General features: G+C 41.8%; 1 protein-coding gene across 8 annotated transcripts in view; it reads right to left on the bottom strand.

Annotated features, from left to right (window-relative positions):
- LOC135897634 (sarcolemmal membrane-associated protein-like) overlaps window positions 1-20647 on the bottom strand; it is an 89276-nt gene that overhangs the window by 18967 nt on the left and 49662 nt on the right. For 7 of the 8 annotated variants that reach the window (XM_065426320.1, XM_065426319.1, XM_070539165.1 and 4 more), the window contains 11 exons: window positions 20048-20125; window positions 19871-19933; window positions 16894-17031; window positions 16100-16198; window positions 14764-14821; window positions 14399-14485; window positions 14052-14111; window positions 9348-9416; window positions 9182-9247; window positions 8468-8584; window positions 3056-3118 (listed from right to left, as the gene is read on the bottom strand). In XM_065426320.1, the coding sequence (XP_065282392.1) occupies window positions 3056-3118; window positions 8468-8584; window positions 9182-9247; window positions 9348-9416; window positions 14052-14111; window positions 14399-14485; window positions 14764-14821; window positions 16100-16198; window positions 16894-17031; window positions 19871-19933; window positions 20048-20125 (898 nt within the window). The remainder of the gene's footprint in view (window positions 1-3055; window positions 3119-8467; window positions 8585-9181; window positions 9248-9347; window positions 9417-14051; window positions 14112-14398; window positions 14486-14763; window positions 14822-16099; window positions 16199-16893; window positions 17032-19870; window positions 19934-20047; window positions 20126-20647) is intronic. The other variant, XM_065426325.1, reaches the window with a different exon arrangement.

Consider the following 20647-nt stretch of genomic DNA (forward strand, 5'->3'; position numbering starts at 1 on the left):
TATATGATAGATAGATATATGACAGATAGATAGATATATATATGGCAGATATATATACAGATATATGGCAGATATACAGGCTGTATGTTATTTTTGATATTCGCGCACCACACTAGTGGTGCGCGAATATCAATATTTTTGAATGCGAATTGAATACGAACACTTAACTTTGAATATCGAATCGAATGGCGAATAATAATATAATATGCACATGCATTTATTAGGAAGTTGAGTTAAATTATTTTGGAACATTGCAATTACATTGCGAAGGTTAAAAAACTAGACTAGTAAGTCTTTATACTAAAACATTGTGCACTTGGTTCGTGTTAACTTAGAAAATTTAGTAATTCCCACTAGCTGTCCTCGCCAGCCTGTGCCTTAATATACCGCATCAAATGCCTCTAAAATTGGAGGCGCTCATAAATTCAATATTGCGAATGGCGCTGAAAAAAAGGAAAAAAGGACGGGGAAAAAGAAAAGGGGGGCGGGGTGCATTCTCGTCTGCATACCTGTGTCCCTTGCTACTGAGAGATTGGATTTCCCACAATGTTTAGACGTTTAGTGGCTAAGTGTGCTTTACAGACAAAATTTCGCTAGCAACACGAAATCGTCACAAAATTCAGCACAAAACTGCCACAATATTTTTAGGTAGAAACAAATGCTAAGAACCGTGTTTGCTCCCACACAGCCAGCAATACATTCTATCTTATTCGAATATTCGTATCCAACCGAATAGTCTAACATCTTGAAATATCTATATTGGAATCCAATACGAATATTAAAAATTTAATATTCGCTAATATTTTAACTTTTTGCATATTCATGCACCCCTAGTCAACACATATGTGGCTATTCGCAACAGTGTACAAGGAAAAGGATAGATGGAAACAAATGCTAGCTTCATGACATCTATTCCATTACACTTCTTATCTTTGCAACTAGCCATGTTTTGATGACTAGCTCAATCATTTCACAGTGTACTATGGGTGTGCTGCAATTTTTGCCAGCGCTGAAGCCAGCCTGATTGTTAAAAGGACAGCTTTAAGCCCAAGCATTGGAACATATATCTGTGACATGATGACACATATTGGTGGGAAAACAAATGACCACTTAAGGAAAGAGAAACAAGAATTTTACCACTACATTTTAACACAGCAGGTGTGAACCTAAGATACATGCTTGAGCATTCAGGTAAACTCCTCAGCCACAATGTTTTTTGGTCATCAAGGTAGCATTTGTGAGTGGTAAAACGGCGTTTATTTCAAAATGGTATACAAATGGCTATTTTGATAGTGTATACTATGGTAACTACAGTGAAACCTCGTTATAACGAACAGTTAAAAAGTCGGAAATTAGTTCGCTATATCCATAATTCGTAATATAAAATTTCGTAAAAAATTCATGCAAGAGGAGCAAAATTCAATCAGAGAAGGCACAGCAAGTCGAACGATGCTTACTTGGGTCACGTTCATTTATTTACGCACAAAGAACTGCGTTATCGCGGCCTGCTTCTTGGTGTTGATCGCATTCCGTATCACGCCCTGTTCCACAGTTTGCAAACACTCAACAAGGGCAAACCCACCGCCCTCAATAGCACTGCAGTGGCGGCGCAGTAAACTCGACACGTTGAATTATCTCGAGCTTGGTCTTTAACGTCAGTGCCACTCTTTTTTTCACATTCATCACCATCACAGCACTACGCACACCCGCGCACCGCACTCGACACGACCACCGAAAGAGCCTCCACACAACGCTACGATGGCCACGCCACTGCTAGCACTAAAACGCAAAAGCAACATTCGATCACGCCGCTTATGAAGCGGCGCTGTCAGCGGTCGTGAGATGCAGACGATTTCTTTGGCTGTCAACTTTCGATGACGACGTGGCATCTGTGGCGCTGTGAGCGCCTGCGAGGTAGTCCTGAACGTTTGCTGCGCCGCACGACAATCTTGTAGTGCAACGAAGCCTGCCACCTGCTATTAAAGTGAGTTAAGGCTCGGCGTCGCGAAGTTCGTTATATCCGTTTTATGCCAAACCGTGTTCGCAATAGGAAGTTAAAAATACATGCGTTTGACAAAAATATTTCGGGAGAGTTCGGTATATTCAATAATTCGTTATATGCGTGTTCGTTATATCGAGGTTTCACTGTACTTGCTTTTGCTGTCTCTTCCAGCCATCAGTGGTGAGCATTAACAAGTCTACTTGTTTATCGGGTGACCGCGTTTCACCATCTAACAAATATTATCGCTCAGTGCAGGATTCATCTGCATGTATTGGAAGTTTCTCTAAAGTCATCGATGGTTCTATCCGCTGTCTGTTGTCACCGAACCTTGTGTAATCTGAGTGCATGTATGTGGGACACAAACTTTCTGGAAGACATGCGAACACCAGTGATTACTCTGGAACCTTCGATGACTCATGTATGAAAGCCAATGCACTTGACCTGCTGATCAGATTTTTGGCGATAGTCAACCGTGTTCGCTGCTATCGTAATAATAATAATACTATATGGGGTTTTACGTGCCAAAACCACTTTCTGATTATGAGGCACGCCGTAGTGGGGGACTCCGGAAATTTTGACCACCTGGGGTTCTTTAACGTGCACCTAAATCTAAGTACAAAGGTGTTTTCGCATTTCGCCCTAACGAAATGCGGCCGCCGTGGCCAGGATTCGATCCCGCAACCTCGTGCTCAGTAGCCTAACACCATAGCCACTGAGCAACCACGGCGGGTACGCTGCTATTGTTGTTCTTTGAGTGCAGCCTGTTTTTGAGGGCACAGGATTACCCAACAATACGGTATGGTCATTTAAAGTTTTGTTGCTTTCTTCATCACTGCTATGTGACAGTATTCAAACACACCTTACATGTGCAACTTTCGTGTCAGCACGTGCTGTTTTGCTTTTAGCAAGTGTTAAAAGCATGCTGCCAGACAAGAAAATTTCATTCAACTAGTGTGTCTAGGAAGTGAATATCATGTGGTGGCATCACACTGGGTCTCAATGCAATCGTTCACAACAAAGTCGCAGACAAGGCAGCCTCACAATCGTACACACCTTTCATAGCAGCGAGCTCAAGCTGTGCAGCATTTATCTTCTCACGAGATTCAGTCAATAGTTCTGTACATTGCGGAAAGCCATAAAAAGACGTTTTAGAAAACAAGTTCAGAAAAATGAACACAATAACATGCAGTGCTTGAAAAGCTGAAGCACAGAAAGCATTGAACAAAAAATTCACAAAGCAAGATAAATGCATTTACATAAACGTACATGGCAATGTGGAACTAATTTTAGCAAGACTTCTAAGGTACTATACAATATGGCTTGCTCAACAGTGCACACACACAAATGAAATGCACATCTACATGTAAAATTAATTCAGAAATTGCATTTGACAATTGTGAAGACTCCCATTAGTTAAGATATAGTTAAGGCAGTGCTCATAAGTGATAAAATTTTCCTAAATAAAAAAAAAAGTGCAGGTCTAGAGCCTCAATGCGGAAATGGCTTTGCGTGTCTGAATGCAATAAAATTCCAGGCATGAAGTGCAAACTTGCAATATGCTAATACGTCTCTCTAATGCACAATGTACAAAAGGACCAACTCATGCAAATTGGGAATGCAGCTTGACACTTGAAAATGCTCAATAAACTTGTTACTGGGTTGGTTCCATTTCAAATACTTAGTTGGGTCTTAATGCTTACACCAGTCAGTGCCTCTACCTTCTTACCACTGTCTGTTTTGCACATTACCTTTTTTCTAAGCATTTTAATGTGTGGAGAAAAGTGGCACTTTATTTTCCATGAAGTTACCAGGGCTACTCAGGCACACATTGCTTTTTGCTGAGAAAAACTTTTACCAATTCCACTGAGATTTTGCAGTGATGTACATTGATAAAACACCAAAGCAGATGTGCTATACAGTTTGCCTTTATTTCCAGAAGTATGCATCTACAGTGTCACCTAGAAAGCTAATCCCAAATATGCACTAGGACTTTTTATTAATGATTTATCACCCATACTTCAACTATGTGCTCATTTGTTTGTAAGTTTGGTTCAAAGTGTTCAGCTACTTGTCAATAATAAACCACTGCCATGAGAAAGTTTTTAAAATGGCTGTGTGAGGAGTGTGTCCAGTGTATCAGTTTCTAGGGTACTGTGTCACTTTTTGCAACATAAAGTGCATTATGGTAACCTCAAGAGAGATAGTAGTTGCATGCATGAACAATGTGCAAAATGAAAGTATTCTTGCTTGGTTGGTCAAAGCTGACAGACTAGTTCAATACTACATTCCAGCAATGATTCTCAATGTGTGCGTCTATAGTCCATGATGTCAGTCATATCAGGGATTATAAGCTGGCCACATTAAGGCACCCAGTTAGTGTTTTGACAATGAGGCAGCCATACTTGGAGCAAGACATTGCAGTGAGAAAGCCAGCCAAGGAGCAAGTGCCAAGTCAAGCAGAAAACGTGTACCAGCCGTCGTCAGCCTAACCTTGCATGAGAATCAACATGCATGACTGCTGTCTTTCGTAGAGGCTTGTGAGTTCACGAGTGTCTACAGGGGGAGGAAGGGGTTGGCACACAGTGCAGCACAGGGCATTCCCGCCACCCACAACAGCATCAGCAGCAGTGCCAGTGGTGCAAGGTCGTGTCACATATCACAACGAAAGAGGGGCCAAGTATGGGTTACACAGGCACAAGGTTAATGACACACACTATCCATGCAAAACACAAACAAAAACACAACTGTTAGTAGTTATAAAACAATGCAGAAGTGAATGTGTTATGTAAGCTCATAAAGATTAGCCTATTTTAAGAGGAACCATGATTAAGCACACTTCAGTCATGTGGCAAACTGCATTTGATGAGATAATGCTGAAGCATGTCTAGAAAAGTGCAAAAGAAATGAAGTACAAGAAGAAAAGATCACACAGGATTTGCAAATGTTTTCTGCAAACTTTTTTCTTGTGTTTAATGTTGTTATGGTAGTTTCAAAAGTGCCAGATACATAATAAATGGTCTAAACTTCTTTTCTTATGGACCAGTGAAGGCATAGCAACAAATTTCTTACAGATAATGCATTAAAATTCTATATTGTATGACTTCTGACTAAATAACCTACTTTTCACCTGCTTGTGGTAACTGAAGGCAAACTGAGTAGTGGGCAATGCAAAAGTGCACTAAGGACCAGCAAAATGAGGATTGGGCAGATTCAAATCTTTGATGATTGGTATTACTGTTACGTTCAGCTACTTTGCACCACGTTGGACATCCAGGCTCAGCTATAGTTGGTAGTTCGGCGTTGCATAATGACACGATGACAAGTGGTATGATTACTCATTAAAAGGTATAAGACCTCCAGATTGTAAATTTTCATATCTCCTTCAAGTTGCATGATCACAGTTCCATGCTGTTGTGAGTAGAAGTCTCTTTAATGACCAATGTCAGCGTTATCTACTGATGGCTCATCTAGTAATGAGACTGCTGAAGCTCACATGCATGTGCCAAGATGTGCTACAGTCGAGCCCATTTATAATGAACTCGATAGTTCCAAAAACAAAAAAGGTGGTTATATTAGTAGTTTGTTATAATACCCCTTAGAAATTCAAAAATTAACCGCACTGAATCTGGCACCAGCAGTTACAATTTGGCAGAACTTTAGTACAAAAACCATATTTTCAGTGTTATTTTTGTTCCCAGTGCGTTGCCACACCCAGCTGCAAATGTCAGGGATGCCCATTTAAAGAACAAGATGTGGCATCGTATAGCTCTTTTAAAACGTGCCCGTTTCCAATCACCTGTCATTTGGAAACTGCAAGCAGACTCACTATTTCTTATTCGAAAGGTTGCGATATATTTTACTACCAGTGAAACATGACTATGTTCTGCACACGAGAGGAACGCATTCTTCTTGGCTGGAAGCATAAACTTCGGAAACTGCTGAGGCATGCCACCATTCGGCAAAGGTCGCCGACATTGTGGCCTCGGCATTACAACTGTGTGTCAGCCATACAAGAGCCATAAAATTACGTTATCTGTGTCACTTCATGAGCAAAAAAAAAAAAAAAAAAGCAATGTTCAAAAGGTATAACGCCACTGCAAAGGGTTATCAGCGATCGGCAATGCATAAATGCAGTACCGTCGAACTGCGATTTACTGATAATGACATAGCAATCGCCAATCCTTCGTAACACTGCGTGGCAGCAGCACGTGATGCAGCGTTCTCGCTGACTCACACGGCATGTATACAGACAGGAAAAGGCTTCAGCAGTAGTTCCCATGAAGGACATGGATATTCATTTCAAATAGTTGAAATAGACATAATGTGCGTGGTGCCTGCACAGACAAGTGTGCAAAAACGAGAGTGCCACTGTCATGGCATCTGATATTGCACTGGTGCACTCGCCAGTGCACGCCCTGCGCCATGCGGTACGACTCAATTTTAAAAGTGAATGACCTTCGTGGCTTCTGAAACCCACGCATGGTGGTTGCTTGCTCATCTTGAAGGCAGTATAATTGTTGCAGTTGGACTGGAACGAGGCGTGCACTGCCATGCGCCCAGTTTGGTTGAGCTTGTGTGCTTTGGTCCTTAACCTGTACCCTCTTTACTGTAACCAGGTTCGAAGTGTTCATTGTAACAGTATGCCGATTTAAAAGACGTTTGTTATATCTGCAAGCAGTTTCAATAGGTGGGTTTGCAAAATCGTAAATGCATTGAAATAAGGTCATTATAATTGATAGATTATATATCTGGGATCGTTATAAGCGGGTTCAACTGTAGCAGAGAAATACATGTTCCCTTGTTCTTCTGTGATATAATAATGCTTTTCTCAGAATCTGACAACATATGACAGGCCCATGGGCTTAAGTGGCATCTACTGTGACACTGAATTGAAACTCATGTCGAACTTTCAGGCAAGTGTTCGTTACACAAGCGCCAGATGCAAAGAAGTCTGCAAAGCACACATGCACTCTCCTGCAGTCTCAAAATCATACAAGCCACCAGCAAATTGTGCAGTGATATGCCTCAGTTGCTGGTTGCACATCATAAAAGTGTGCCCACAACGGTGCTTGTGATAATGTTTGGAAAACACAAAGTACACATGCAAGATCAAGCTCAATTCCTAACAGTGAACACAACACACAAGTGAGCTAGAGCTTTACAGGGCACACTCGGCAAGTAAACAAGACAATAGCCATGCAGGCACACAGTGCTTAGAGAAATGAACAATGACTAGCATCTTGCACAGTATACAAACTTGTGACTGCCCCCAAATTGTGAATCACTAACCTTTATCACATTCTGAGAGGTTGAGCAGGGTGCCACAAGGCAGCCTTTCAAAGTATATGTCATGATTGGAACTGTTTCAAATGCTATGCTTGCCTCAATTCTCCAGCTTCGCTCCAGGGTGATGTTCAAGCTCTGCCTATCTTCAGAATAACCATACTCTAATGAGCAAGCTTAGATGTCACTATTGGAGTAATCTCCATCTGGGTTTTTTTTTTTTAGCAGAGGTACTAAGCCCACCTTGTTCATTGACTATAAACTGTCAAGTAAAATTAAACATAAACCCTGTTACTGCATATGCAGTGAAATGGAAAAGCTTGCAATGTTATAAAACAATGGGCAGGAGGTTGTTGTGATAACAATCTAACTTCCCTACTACAATACGCCACAAGTTCAACTGCCTTACAACTAGCACTGCAACGCTACCCACTTCTTGTTCTGGAATTTTGCGATCCCAGACACTTTCAAATCTCAGTATATGTTCAAGGACATGTAGATCTCAATAGTAACAAAAAATAATAAATTAAAAAAACATGGCGATTAAAACATGGTTTGGACAATTAATACAGTTCAGTTTAGTTTATTACCTTGAAAGTCCCCCGCAGGGGCATTGCATAAAAGGGAGGTTTTTATAAAGCAGCAAAAAACATCGTCAGGCTGACCAAAGCTTATCAGAGTACTATTTTGCAAAGCAGAGTTTGGACATGAAATTTTTTATTTTTAGCTTGACACAAAGCAGTGATATACTTTTCTCCTCAATGCTGCACTCATTCGCTGTTTGTGTACTCAAGACTCTTTAGTTTCTTCCCAACCATGCACAAAGTCCAATGCTATTTCTCATGTGTCCCCTTGCCTTGCACTCCACAGTCATGGAAAGTGCGATGATGAGATACTTCATAAACAGGTATACTAGTAGCATCGCAAAATACTATTGCAAATATATTTTCAACATCGCATGCCTCTTCGAAGGCAAGAGCTTGCAATAGCTGCAAGTTGCAAGGTGTGGCAGCCTGTACACAAAAGTCTTGCTATGTGGCAGCAGGCACGTACTTCCCAGAAGCAGACAGTTGTGCAAGCAATCACATCTACTACAATCCCATTGACAATCATGCAACAGAACAATTCTGCAAAATGTCATGCGAGGCATGCGAAGAGAGGCATACAGACCGAAGAACTCACCCCGAAGTTGAGCAATTTCAGCCTGTAGCTCTTCAACATTACGTTGATTCTCATCCCTTCCTTTATCCTCCAAGCTAATTAGCTGTTCCAGCTGTTCCTCCAGTTCACAGACCTTAGCTGAAACAACAACAACAACAACAAAATTCTCATGTAAATCCCCTACAAGTAGGTCTACTTATAGCTGGGCCTGTATGCTCAGCTAGAAAGCCAATTAGAAGGTCAAGAGCTTTGCAGTCAAAGTGAAGGTGAACATCAAAATGATGTTCCCAAGATAACTATTATGATGAATTAGTGACCTCCAATATATGCTATCATAGAAAAAGTTACAGAACACTAAATTGCACCCCTCAAGCTTGACTGCAAGAAGACAAGGTCATCAATATTTCCACACATTGGTTGCTATGTTATAACAAACAGGTATATTGTAAGTATCTTTCAATTCATTGTAAAAGCTCTATTAAAAAAAAAAATCCAGCCTCCAGGGTAATTTGGTATTGTGATATGTCCAATGCACCCAACACCTGTCCTTCCTGTTCAATACAGCCAATTTATTTTATCACATTTCCTCATCGCAGAGTAGCCGTTCTTAATGATGTCTGATATGTCACACAGTATGAAGTTGACTACGCATTTAAGTTACCTGCCCATGCACAACATATATGCACCAACAAATGCTCACGAGGGCTCTGTAATCTATGTGAAGTTGAAATGTACCTTGGAGTTCATTCGACAGCACACGCTGCGTCATTTCTTTCTCTATTAGAGTTGTCTCCGTAGTGGCTAGCAGAAAACAAAAGAAAATGCTGCGTGTAAATTTCAATGAACATGAATTCACTGTAAAAGATTATTAAAATTTGTACACTGAAGACGTAATACTTACAGTTCAGGCTGATTTCCATCTCCTTGCTTTCCGACAGCTCAGATTCTTTCTCTGGTTGTGTTGGAGACTCTGAAACGCAAATGTTAACTGTTGTAAATGACTATTGGCTAGGCAATTACTCTAGAGAATGGCCCTGAGCCAAAGCTAGCATCATACAAAATGCTATCAAATTTGGGAAAGGACCGAACACTAATTAGTAATTGCCTGTGGGAAAATGATCTAGCCATAGCTATTTTAATGCAAGAAGAGATTTGCACCAGAATTTTTGTGATTATTAGTTCTCTGAAAATAGGTATCCTCACTTCAAAACTAACCCACCTGAATAATGTTTTCATAGTCAATTACCAGAGAGGCATAATATTGTGCCAATTATTGATGTATGCAGTACAGATTAATTTTATTAATGTACTATGGTAAATAAATGAAATAACAACAGTTGGCTAGTGACATGAGCTAGTAATTAGCATTCACAGGAACTGTCTATGAACATTATTTATGCTTATGCCAAAACTAAGAGACATGTCTTTTTAGACTAGCTCATTAGATTTTGAAGGGGCCCTAAAACACTCCTCTAATTAATCATAGAATGTCCTCATTATTAACCCTTTGAGAGTAGATTTGTTTCGCCATATGCGAGCGCCCAGGGTCGATTTTTTATTGCAGATTTCGTTCTTAGGGCCCTATTTCGAAAAACATTTACCGCAATTTTTCTAGGGCGACCAAAAAAATATGTTGCGTAGGTATATACGTACTCACTCATGAATAGTAAGAAGGAAAATAAACTTATAAAAATTAAAAATTTGATGCATCTTTATACACATAGTTCAAGTCCTTGAAAATGCGCACACAAGAATATTTCGCAAGACCCAGCAAAGATTGGTGACAGCACGGATACATGAGTGCCACATGGTGATCCGGAAGAAAGAAGTCGACGCGTTCTTCGCCAGAAGACAACTTGAACACAAGGTACCCCATCTCTTTTCATCAATTGAATCGTTTGCAAAGGCCGTAGCGTCCTCAGAGGAAATGAAACACAGTCAAACGCAAAAGAAGAAATTCTCTTCCCTAATCAACGAAAACGAGAAAACAGGAGTGTTAAACAAGCACACAGTAACCAATTTATCATCGAGAAAGCTCACAAGCGAAGAAACTTCCATCCTGGCAAAAGGTCAAAAATTCAATGTTACGACAGATAACCCACCCCTCCCCAAGATGATCGCCGCCCTTGAGAGCGGCATCCAGCAACTAGACCCCAAAGTGCGGGAACAGGTCAGACTGAAAGCAATCGGCATAATAAGGTCCAATAACAACCGCAGAAGAGAACGCAACTTAACTTCCGACGAAATAAAAGCAGTGAGAACGCTGAAAGAAGATACCAACATTGTGATCCTACCGGCGGACAAGGGGAACTCAACCGTTGTTTTGAACATAAAGGACTACGAGGATAAGGCGTCCGCCCTAGTTGACAGCCAGGATTACGAGAGACTAAAGAAGGACCCCACTACGAGAACTCAGTCGTTGCTGAACAAGACGCTGATTGAAATATTCCGCAGCCACCCAAATTCTCGAAATCTCTACCTAAAATTATTCTGTAGGAACGGATCCGCTCCAGCTTTCTACGGCTTGCCAAAACTCCATAAACCCGGAATCCCCTTACGACCAATCGTAGACTTTTCGTGTTCCCCACTACGATCACTATCCACTTACTTGCATCAGATCATATCACCACTCACCGGAAGGACAGCATCGCACGTGCGCGACTCCGAGAATTTCATCAAACTCACATCAAAAATCCGTATCGAAGATGATGAATGTCTGGTCTCCTTTGATGTAATCTCTCTGTTCACAAGAGTACCCATTAAGTTGGCTGTTTCCGCAACTAGAGATGCACTGGAACGTGACGATACGCTCAGTGAGAGAACCCCCTTTGAGTGTAGACGAGATCTGCCGCCTTCTCGAACTGTGCCTGTCCAATACCTATTTCACCTTCCGAGGCAGCTACTACAAACAGGTTAAAGGAACTCCTATGGGGGCCTCAATTTCCGTTGCCATGGCTAACTTGACTATGGAGAGCATCGAGGAGAGAGCTTTAAATACTTTTTTCCCGAAACCAAAAGTCTTCCTCAGGTACGTGGATGATTGTTTTTGCATCGTGAAGACGAGCCAAGTCGAAAACTTGCAGAAACACTTAAACTCCATAGACCCGGATATACAGTTCACATATGAGCGCGAACAGAACGGATCACTCCCATTCTTAGATGTACAAGTTACACGAAAAGACGGCATTCTAAAATTTTCAGTCTACCGAAAACCAACCCACACAGGCCGCTATCTTCATTTCCAATCCGACCATCCGGCAAACCACAAGGCGTCTGTTGTAAATTCTTTATTCAAACGAGCCGAAACTCATTCCTCATCGGAATCGGATCTAAAGAAAGAAAAGAGAACGGTTCTCAACGAACTTAAGAGGAATGGCTACACAGATGACTTCATTCGAAAGACGACCAGACAACAAAAAAGAAGAAGCAAAATGCGGGACCTTCAGCCGTTTACTTCTCCCCAACCCCAGAAGCGAGTGTCCATCCCGTACATCAGAGGTACCAGCGAAGCGCTCAGCCGAATATTAAAAAAAGAAGGCCTCAAAGTGGCGCACAAACCAATAAACACTTTCAATATCCTCCTCCCTAAACCAAAAGATCGTCCACCAAAAGAAAAAGCTCAAGGCGTCGTCTACAAAATCAGTTGTGCTGACTGTCCGGCGTCGTACATCGGGGAAACCAAAAATCTAAAAGAAAGGATCAGACAACACGAGAACGACGTCAGGACATTCAACCGTATTCGCAGCGCCGTCGCTGAACACTCTGAAGTCGCCGACCACAAAATTGCTTTCAAGGAAACTGAAATCCTTCAAACAGAAACGAACTGGCGAAAGAGACTACTACTGGAGTCATGGCACATTCAGAATACGGAGAATAACATAAACCGTGTGAAGGGCAACCTACCCTCGGTCTATGTCCATGGCCTTGGCGACATGACGAAAAGAAGAAAAGGACGCACAGCCAGATAGACTCCCGGTCGTTTCACCAACACAGAACGTCGGCGCGACCCTGTAACCTCCCCCCCCGCGGCCCATCAAGGGCACCCTCGTGAGCACTCCACCCAGCACCGGTCATCGCAGCACCTTGGAAGCGGTCAACAACACAACCCCCCTTTCCTTTTGTTCCCCCCCACCTTTCGGTCTGTGGAGTGTCTCCCCACCTCCCGTGTTCCCCCCCCTACTTTCTTCAAAAAAGACGCTTTAAAAGTGGCACACCGCCACCCCCCGAAGAACAACCCCCTGAAGAAGGAGCCGAATGGGCTCCGAAACGTCGGGCTAATAAAATTCAGTTATTTGGTTGGAGTCAGTCTCAAGTTCTAATTCTGACTCAAATGTTCCTGTTCTTACACTAATATGTACATCCATAGCGTAATCGAACTGCATAGGTGCGCGCCCTCAAAAAAACTGCGGTTGTGTGCCCGTCAAAAAAGCCCAACGTGTGACAAACTTCCGTTAATCTTTATCTTATCGCCAACCAAAGGCAATTCGTTTTTGCGAGTGTCAAAAAAAAAAAAAAAAATCCATGGAAACGCATGCACGGTGGCATCCTTCCTATGCGCACCCCTGTGAGCACTAAATAAGCGAGAAAGAAGCGGTCGCCCTTTGAGCGATTAGTTACGAGATAGCCATCAGTTTTGCAAGTGCAAGAAGATGAAACCGGCCGCGGAACAAAACCCAAGTCACTGCCAGCCCAAGCGTGTCACAATGCGCCAGCAGTAGCATATATATGCGCGGGAGCAAACTAGCTCTAAAACAAACCATGCAACGAAACCGAGAGAGGGAGGCGCGCAAGAAAAATTCCCTGTATTCCCACATAGTGGAAGCACGACAGAAAATAAAAAGTTAGGAAATTGGCGCTTTTTAAACGTACAGACGGCGCCGTAAATATACGGCATCGACCATTTCTGGGCTTGTTCGTGGTGCTGTATATTTATGTCATTGACCCTCAAAGGGTTAAAGGACATCACCTCACAAGCCTCCCGCTGCAAAAATTTTTCGAATCCTTTACCTTGGAGTTAGAGGTAGTTATCACACTGACATGTGGCTTTCTCTCTCTTTTCGTCTCCACTAGCACGCTGGAAGCCACACAAACGTTTGACGCTACATCCGGTTCTGGTGCGTACCATCTTTCTTGAAGCGAGATGGGTGCTTGGGCACCTGGAGTTATGTGACTTAGAGACACCTATCAGCATACGTGAGTGTCTGATAGTCTCACCAAGGCACTCGTGGTGGCTGTGCTATCTATGCTATGTGCAACTGGCACGTGTAGACAAGATGTGCAAAGATGAAATACTTTTTTTTTTCTTATTGAGACATGTGCATTTTTTATTTAACTCAAGACTAGCAATTATAGTATTAGATTACTGAGAATGCTTTCACAATCACAAAATCGGCCAATAAATTGCAATATAGTGCATCATTGATTGTGAAGAAGAGAACCAGCGAGCTTTTGTTGTTTTTGACAAGCCATTGCAAATACTCTGCTGCACGCAGTGCAATAATATCTGTCTCACGTGCTTGCAAGAGCCTCATCTACAAATTGCCAACATTTTCTTATGTTCAAAAACTGTTCCATGGTTCAGCATGAAAGCTGACAAAGCAGTCACCTTTCATGCTTTCATCAGCAAGGCTCTTTTCAAAGAGCACATCTTCAGAATCTTTTGAGTCTGAAAAAAGAAAAAGCAGATCTCATGAAGATATGTTGTGAATCCACATGCACACAAGGTCACACAAAAAAAGAATGAAGCCTGAAGAGATAGAACATGCTTTACAAGAAATAAAGAGTTCCAAGCTCTTCACTTAAAAACGACCCCAAATCTATTTCAGAAAGGACTACTTTTCCAAAGTTTTGTGAAACTGAATATATACAATCAAGAACATCATTTACTTTAAAATGTAGGCTTAAAACAATATACACAAGGCTCTGCAATAGCTGGAGTATCCAGGAACGCACCATCATGGTTTGGCATGTTTTCCTTAGAATTCAATGTTTCCAAGCCATCTTCAATGTACTGCGCTTTCTTCACTTGATCAAAGCGAGCTGCAGCAAAGAAAGAAAGAGCACAATTAGTTTTATGAAGTGCACTTAAGAAAACAATGCAAAGGCACAGGTCTTGGTATCATCAATTCAATATCCTGGCTTGAATAGATGATTCGACTGTGCTAACTTTACAATGGTATAGGAAAACTATTCACTTTCCTTAAGAGTTATTTTAGGCAGATTAGGACATGCCTTGAATATAAAACGTTTCCTGCTAGTCTTCCCAATACAAAATAATGCATATGTACAAGCTGGTGAAGTAACCTTTGAGAACGAACCTTTCATGGCTGATAACTGTTCCTTAGCAAAATCATTGTCTGCTCGAAGAGACTCAATCTGGAAATAAAAAGAACATAGGACAGGCTGTCAGTGGTAAATCGAAGATGTACGTCAGCTACTAACTTGAATGTGATGTGACAGCTATGAGAGTAGGCCAGATCCAGATATACAGTACATTACATGTTGACTTGCTTAACACAGCTAACAGCAAGCAATGTGCAATTACACTTCACAAGTGAGAGCAACCGTGTAAGTGAATTATTGATTAAGTCAAATACTTCATACCATGTGAGGTTATGTAAACTACTGTAATAATAAGAACAGACAAAAATGCAAAAGAGAAAAAATTTCAACATTTTCAAGTGTCACAGGAGCAATGTTTTTGACCATAATGATGAATTTGAGCACAATTGTGCACATGAAGCTAATGCGTCGAAATTATAAAATTTAAAGAAATACTATGTCGCAAACATTTTGAAGCACTTCTAATTAGACCAGTGCTACAAGTTTGGATAATAAGTGCAAAAAATGTTTTAGTAAAAAGATTTGGAAGGTAGACAGCTGAATGTTTGCCCTTGCAGTGTTGAATTGCCTTCATGTAGCAGGTTCACTTCTTCCAATGTTTTTACAATGTTTTATATTAGTTATATATTTCAAGTGTCTGGATAGGTGCCTTCCAAGTGTACTAGCTTGAATTAGTTTAGATTCTCATATCTGATGTTTCTATAAAGAGTTATTGCAAGGAGTCCTGTCAACTTGAGAAAACTCACTATAGAATTGAAAATTACTACTTTGTTCTGAAGCAGAAATGTGATGAAACAAAATTTTCAATGGTCATGATTAATTGGTGTCTGATGGGGTATAATGGAGCAGCCTTACTACTATTATGCAAGTACAGGCAACAGGAGACAAAGGTACATAATTGCTGCTGAGCAGAATCAAGCTTTGTTTTAAAGCACAAGCAATTCGGACGAACGCTTATATGCTGAACAATGGTGGCAATCCTCATCAATCTACATTTGCTGCCTGCACCATACATTTAACAGTATGTGAACAAACCTACTTTATGCTAGAAAGAGCATAAAATAATTTGTTATGAAAAAGGAGGAGGATAGATAGCAGCACTGCTATTTTCCTCTTTGCTTTCTTTAGCAAATATTTCACGCTGTTTCTAGCATAAGGATAGAAGATGAACAAACGAGCCTTATGTTTCACTGTTCATAGTGAGAAATGTCTCTTCTATGAAAGCTGAAACAGTGTTAGTGCACTAATTGCACGCATGCACACATATCTTTTGGTTATCATTTTTAAGAAACTTTGTAGCAGCAAACTCACTTTTGCTGCAAGAACCTGATCAGCTTTCTGAAGTTCCTGGATTTGATTCTCCAGAGCGGTTTTCTCCTCAGTCATCGTCTGATTTAACTCCTCGGCTTCCTGCATAAACACGCAACTCAGATTTTTCCCCATGTAAACTCGCTGCAAAGCACACTGAATAAGAGAAGTAGAATGTAGGAAAGATGCAAACTATTACAGAAGCACAACACAGCTCTTAAATGAGAAATGAATGTCTTGTCACTATACTTTAGTGTATGTACTATATTTGAAGAATGTCCTTTGAAGTATTTTCTAAAGAAGTACTGCTGATATTATGATTGTTATGCAAATTGTAACCTCAACTCAACTGCAATGCCTTCTCGACTCCATGGATATAGCATAAGTAATAAAAAACAACAAAGGCTGCTAAATCCAATTATAAATGGCACAGCACTTGCACTGACCCATGGAATGCACTATGCAACAATCAACAGATATTACCGAGTTTTTACAGTACAGACATTCCACAGCTGTGTGGCAAGAATGCTTTTTGGTTATCTACTCATTTAGTTTAATCAAATGTATGCCTTCTAGGCAATCCTGAGAACTACATGAACAAGTATGTTAATATGCTGAAGAAGATAACAGGTCAAAGGGCAAAGAGGCTTCCAAAAATGGCAGGGTGCAAGGCTGTTACAAAAACCAGCAGCTCACCACAGTGGCTGACATGTGCAGAAAAATGCTGTTGCCCCTTGATTTCCCTTGACACATGTGCACGGCATTAGAAACAAGACTGTGCACCTTTGATGACTAACCTTGAGCTGGGTCTGCAGCTGCACTATTTCCTTTTGATGCTTATCAGCGCGGTTTGCCAGGGCCCCAATTTCTTTCTGAGCTGCTTCGTAGACTTCTCGCAGTCGAGCACACTCATCCTCACTATTGGAGGCTGTGTACTGCAAAGCAGAAGTGGATGCTTTTTCATGGGCTTGTTTACAAGGGCACATACAGGGAAAGGAAAGCAAGATGGCACCACTGCTATTCGAGATTGCTATTTGGGCCTGTTGATGTGCCACTGGTAAAGCTAGCGTAGTGCATTACAGATAAGGACACAAGGACAGAACATACTGTTACGACGAGGCGAAGAAGAGAACAAGGACAGTCCTGGAGAAGATGAAAAAGGAGCACAGCTGCGCTAGGCTTTCTTCCATCTCCACGAATGTTCGCTCTTTGTAAAAATATTGTAAACAGTTTTATACGCGTACACATTTGGTGGAGTTGCTGGTGTCTTGTATCGTCCAAGACAGCCCGCTACTCTCATGTGACAATACAACTCATTCTGCGTGTCGTCAACTCAAAGCTGCCTTTCCCACCTTGCCCCAGCAGACACCTTGAAACAACTTCACCGCCACAATATCCTTAGTCAAGTCCATGGCTCACCAGGAAGTTGCTCACCTGGTCTTCCCCACTGCCTATTCGTTAATCACCCTGATGCCAGAATGACTCCTCCTATGACCATACCCGACCGCACCCTGCCCTTTCCTTCCCAATATTAGAATTCATCTGAATGGGGCAAAACTGACGACAAGCCGATCTGTTTCTGCTGCAGCCGTATTGGTCACATTTCCCGTCACTGCCACAGTCGTTGACCCTCTGTCCTGAAACCCCTTTCGGTAACCCTCCACTTCGCCCTGTATAGATGACGCCCGTGATTGTCTTTACGGTGCCCGGTACTTTTCATCCATCGACCTTTGGTCTGGGTGTTGGCGAATTGCTGTGGATGATCTAGATTGTGAAAAGACAGCTTTTATGACAACAGATGTACTTTATCAACTAAAGGTTATGCCTTTTGGCTTATGTAACGCTCCTGGAACCTTTGAGTGCATGATGGATTGTATACTTCAAGGGTTTAAATGGACTTGTCTTTGCTACCTGTATGACATTATAGTGTTTTCACCTATGTTGGGCATACACCTTCAACGACTCTAAGACATTCTTGGTATTTTTGATGAGATTGGCCTGCAGCTCAACCCCCTCAAAAATTCCATTTTGGCCATCATCAGATAACTGTACTTGGACAGCTGGTTGATGCTTCTGGTACCCAACCTGACCTGGGGAAAATTTGCGCTGTCAAAGACTTTCCTGTGCCACACTCGGCAAAAGATGTCTGCAGCTTTGTAGGACTTTGCTCTTACTTCTGCCACTTTGTTAAAGATTTTGCCACCATAACACAGCCTCTCACAGACCTCCTAAAGAAAGGTCTGTCTTTTTCATGGGGCTCCTCCCAAGCTGCCACTTTCTCTTGTCTCACGACCTTACTCGCCACCCCACCTGTCCTCAGCCACTTCCAACGTTTCAGCCCCGACACAGGTGCATCCGATTCAAGTGGCCATGGAATCAGTGCTGTCTTGGTGCAAGTTCAGTGTGGTCATGACCGGGTTATTGCTTATGCCTGCCACCTTTTGTCACCTTCGGAGAGAAGCTACTCCACTATCGAACAAGAGTGTCTGACCCTTGTCTGGGCGGTTGCGAAATTTTGTCCCTACCTATATGGCCAGTCCTTTCGTATTGTCACCAACCATCTCACTCTCTGTTGGCTTACATCCTTAAAGACCCCCGGGGAGGCTTGGACGATGCGCTTTGCAGCTGTAGGAATATTCCTATTCAGTGGTACACAAATCGTTACGATGAGGTGAAGAGAACGATGACAGCCCTGAAGACGATGAAAAGTGGACGCAGTCGGGCTGGACTCCCATTCATCTCCATGAATGTTCCCTCTTTGTAAATATATTGGAAATAGTTTTATACTCGTAACAATATGATAAAGGCGCGACAGTGCGAGTGTATCTTATGTTTTTTTCTTGTGTCCTTGTTTTAATGCACACTGCTACTACGCTACCCGAGAAGTAGAGTACGCTCCCTTTAAGGCAATAGAGCACCTGTCTATAAGATTTTTCTGGTAATCATAACAGAGCTGAAACACTGTTTTGCTTCCCATAGATTCAGTGTACTTCTGAAGAGGCAAGCATCTAATGCTGAACATATTTAAACACCCTATCAAATTTATCCGAAAGGGAGGCTAACTGTATTAAGCAGATACCAAGATGTGTTGCACAATCCCATCATGGAAGCAGCTCTGTCACTGAAGTACAAATAGCAACCTTTATCTATGGGGAGCAATGAATTATTCTACTCAAATACACACTGATCACAATAGTAATGCTCTCAGTACATAGCGGCTCTACTGATTCACTGACAACTGCTGCAAAGAAAATGGTCAAAGTTAGTGAGCAATAAAAGAATGGAAAAAATTAAATTATGGAGTTTTACGAGCCAAAACCACTTTCTGATTATGAGGCACGCCGTAGTGGAGGACTCCGGAAATTTCGACCACCTGGGGTTCTTTAACGTGCACCTAAATCTAAGCACACGGGTGTTTCCGCATTTCGCCCCCATCGAAATGCAGCCACCGTGGCCGGGATTCGATCCCGCGACCTCGTGCTCAGCAGCCCAACACCAGATAAAAGAATGGAGCCTTCCAAACACCAGCAAGGGTTTTAAATGTTTCATGGTAAACCTCCTCTTTACATCAACAAAAAAGTCTACATCTTCCACAGTAAGCACAACAAATTCATTTAATCACATTTTCGAACATTTCACTGAACTCAACAGGACCTGCAGTGTTAAACTTATCACTAAAAACTACTGTTTTGGAATTCCTTAGTTTTACCATAAGAAAAAGGTCGAGCTGCAAACGCCAAGAAAGTAGGCTTGGGCTGTAGAGTAGTTGCATACCTCTAGCTCCTGCACACGTCGAAGAGCTTCCAGCTTTTCCTGTAACGCTTTCTTCAAGGACTCCTGCGAAAAAGCATTTCAGTTAAGCTTGACCTTTCAGGGTTGAAGTCTATGCACAAAAAGAAACACAAAGAGAGAACCTCCCTCCCTTTTTGTGAATGACAAAAGAGGGCTTACCTTTGCAGTATCTTCGTACCTCTCCCGCTCCTTCTGTAGTCGAGTTATTTCTTCTCTCAACTTGTCATCAGTGCTTGACTAAAAAGGTAATAAAGGAAGAGCATTAGAAACTAAGAAACAATAGACATTCAAATGAATTGCTCCTAAGTGTACATTATCTTTTTTCAGTCAAGAAGCATACACAGTAAGGATGAAATTGACTTTATTGATGCTGCAGATCATGTGTGGTCCTTATTACCGCCCTCTGCAAGACTCACAGTTCATTTCATCACTCATATATTACACTAAAGAAAATCAAATATCGCAGTTGCACCCAAAAGGCAAAGCCGCATTGATAGGAATATCGAAGTATTAGACAACTATACATAGCAAGGTTCATGGCTTTATTGGGCGTATAGATTGCAGTAAACATTCCCCTACTAATTCATTTAACAAGCATGGTGCCACGCCTACATGGGTAAACAAGCAGATCTGACCTTATGACCACGGACACTCCCTGCCAAAACACTGGTGTGATGAAGAGCGGCAGCAGCAGCAAGCGAATTGCCCTCCATGCTGCCTCTCGATTCAATGCGAACTAGGCACATGAGAGTACAGCAC

Source organism: Dermacentor albipictus, chromosome 5 (genome assembly GCF_038994185.2).
Source record: "Dermacentor albipictus isolate Rhodes 1998 colony chromosome 5, USDA_Dalb.pri_finalv2, whole genome shotgun sequence".
In the NCBI taxonomy this organism is placed as follows: domain Eukaryota; kingdom Metazoa; phylum Arthropoda; class Arachnida; order Ixodida; family Ixodidae; genus Dermacentor; species Dermacentor albipictus.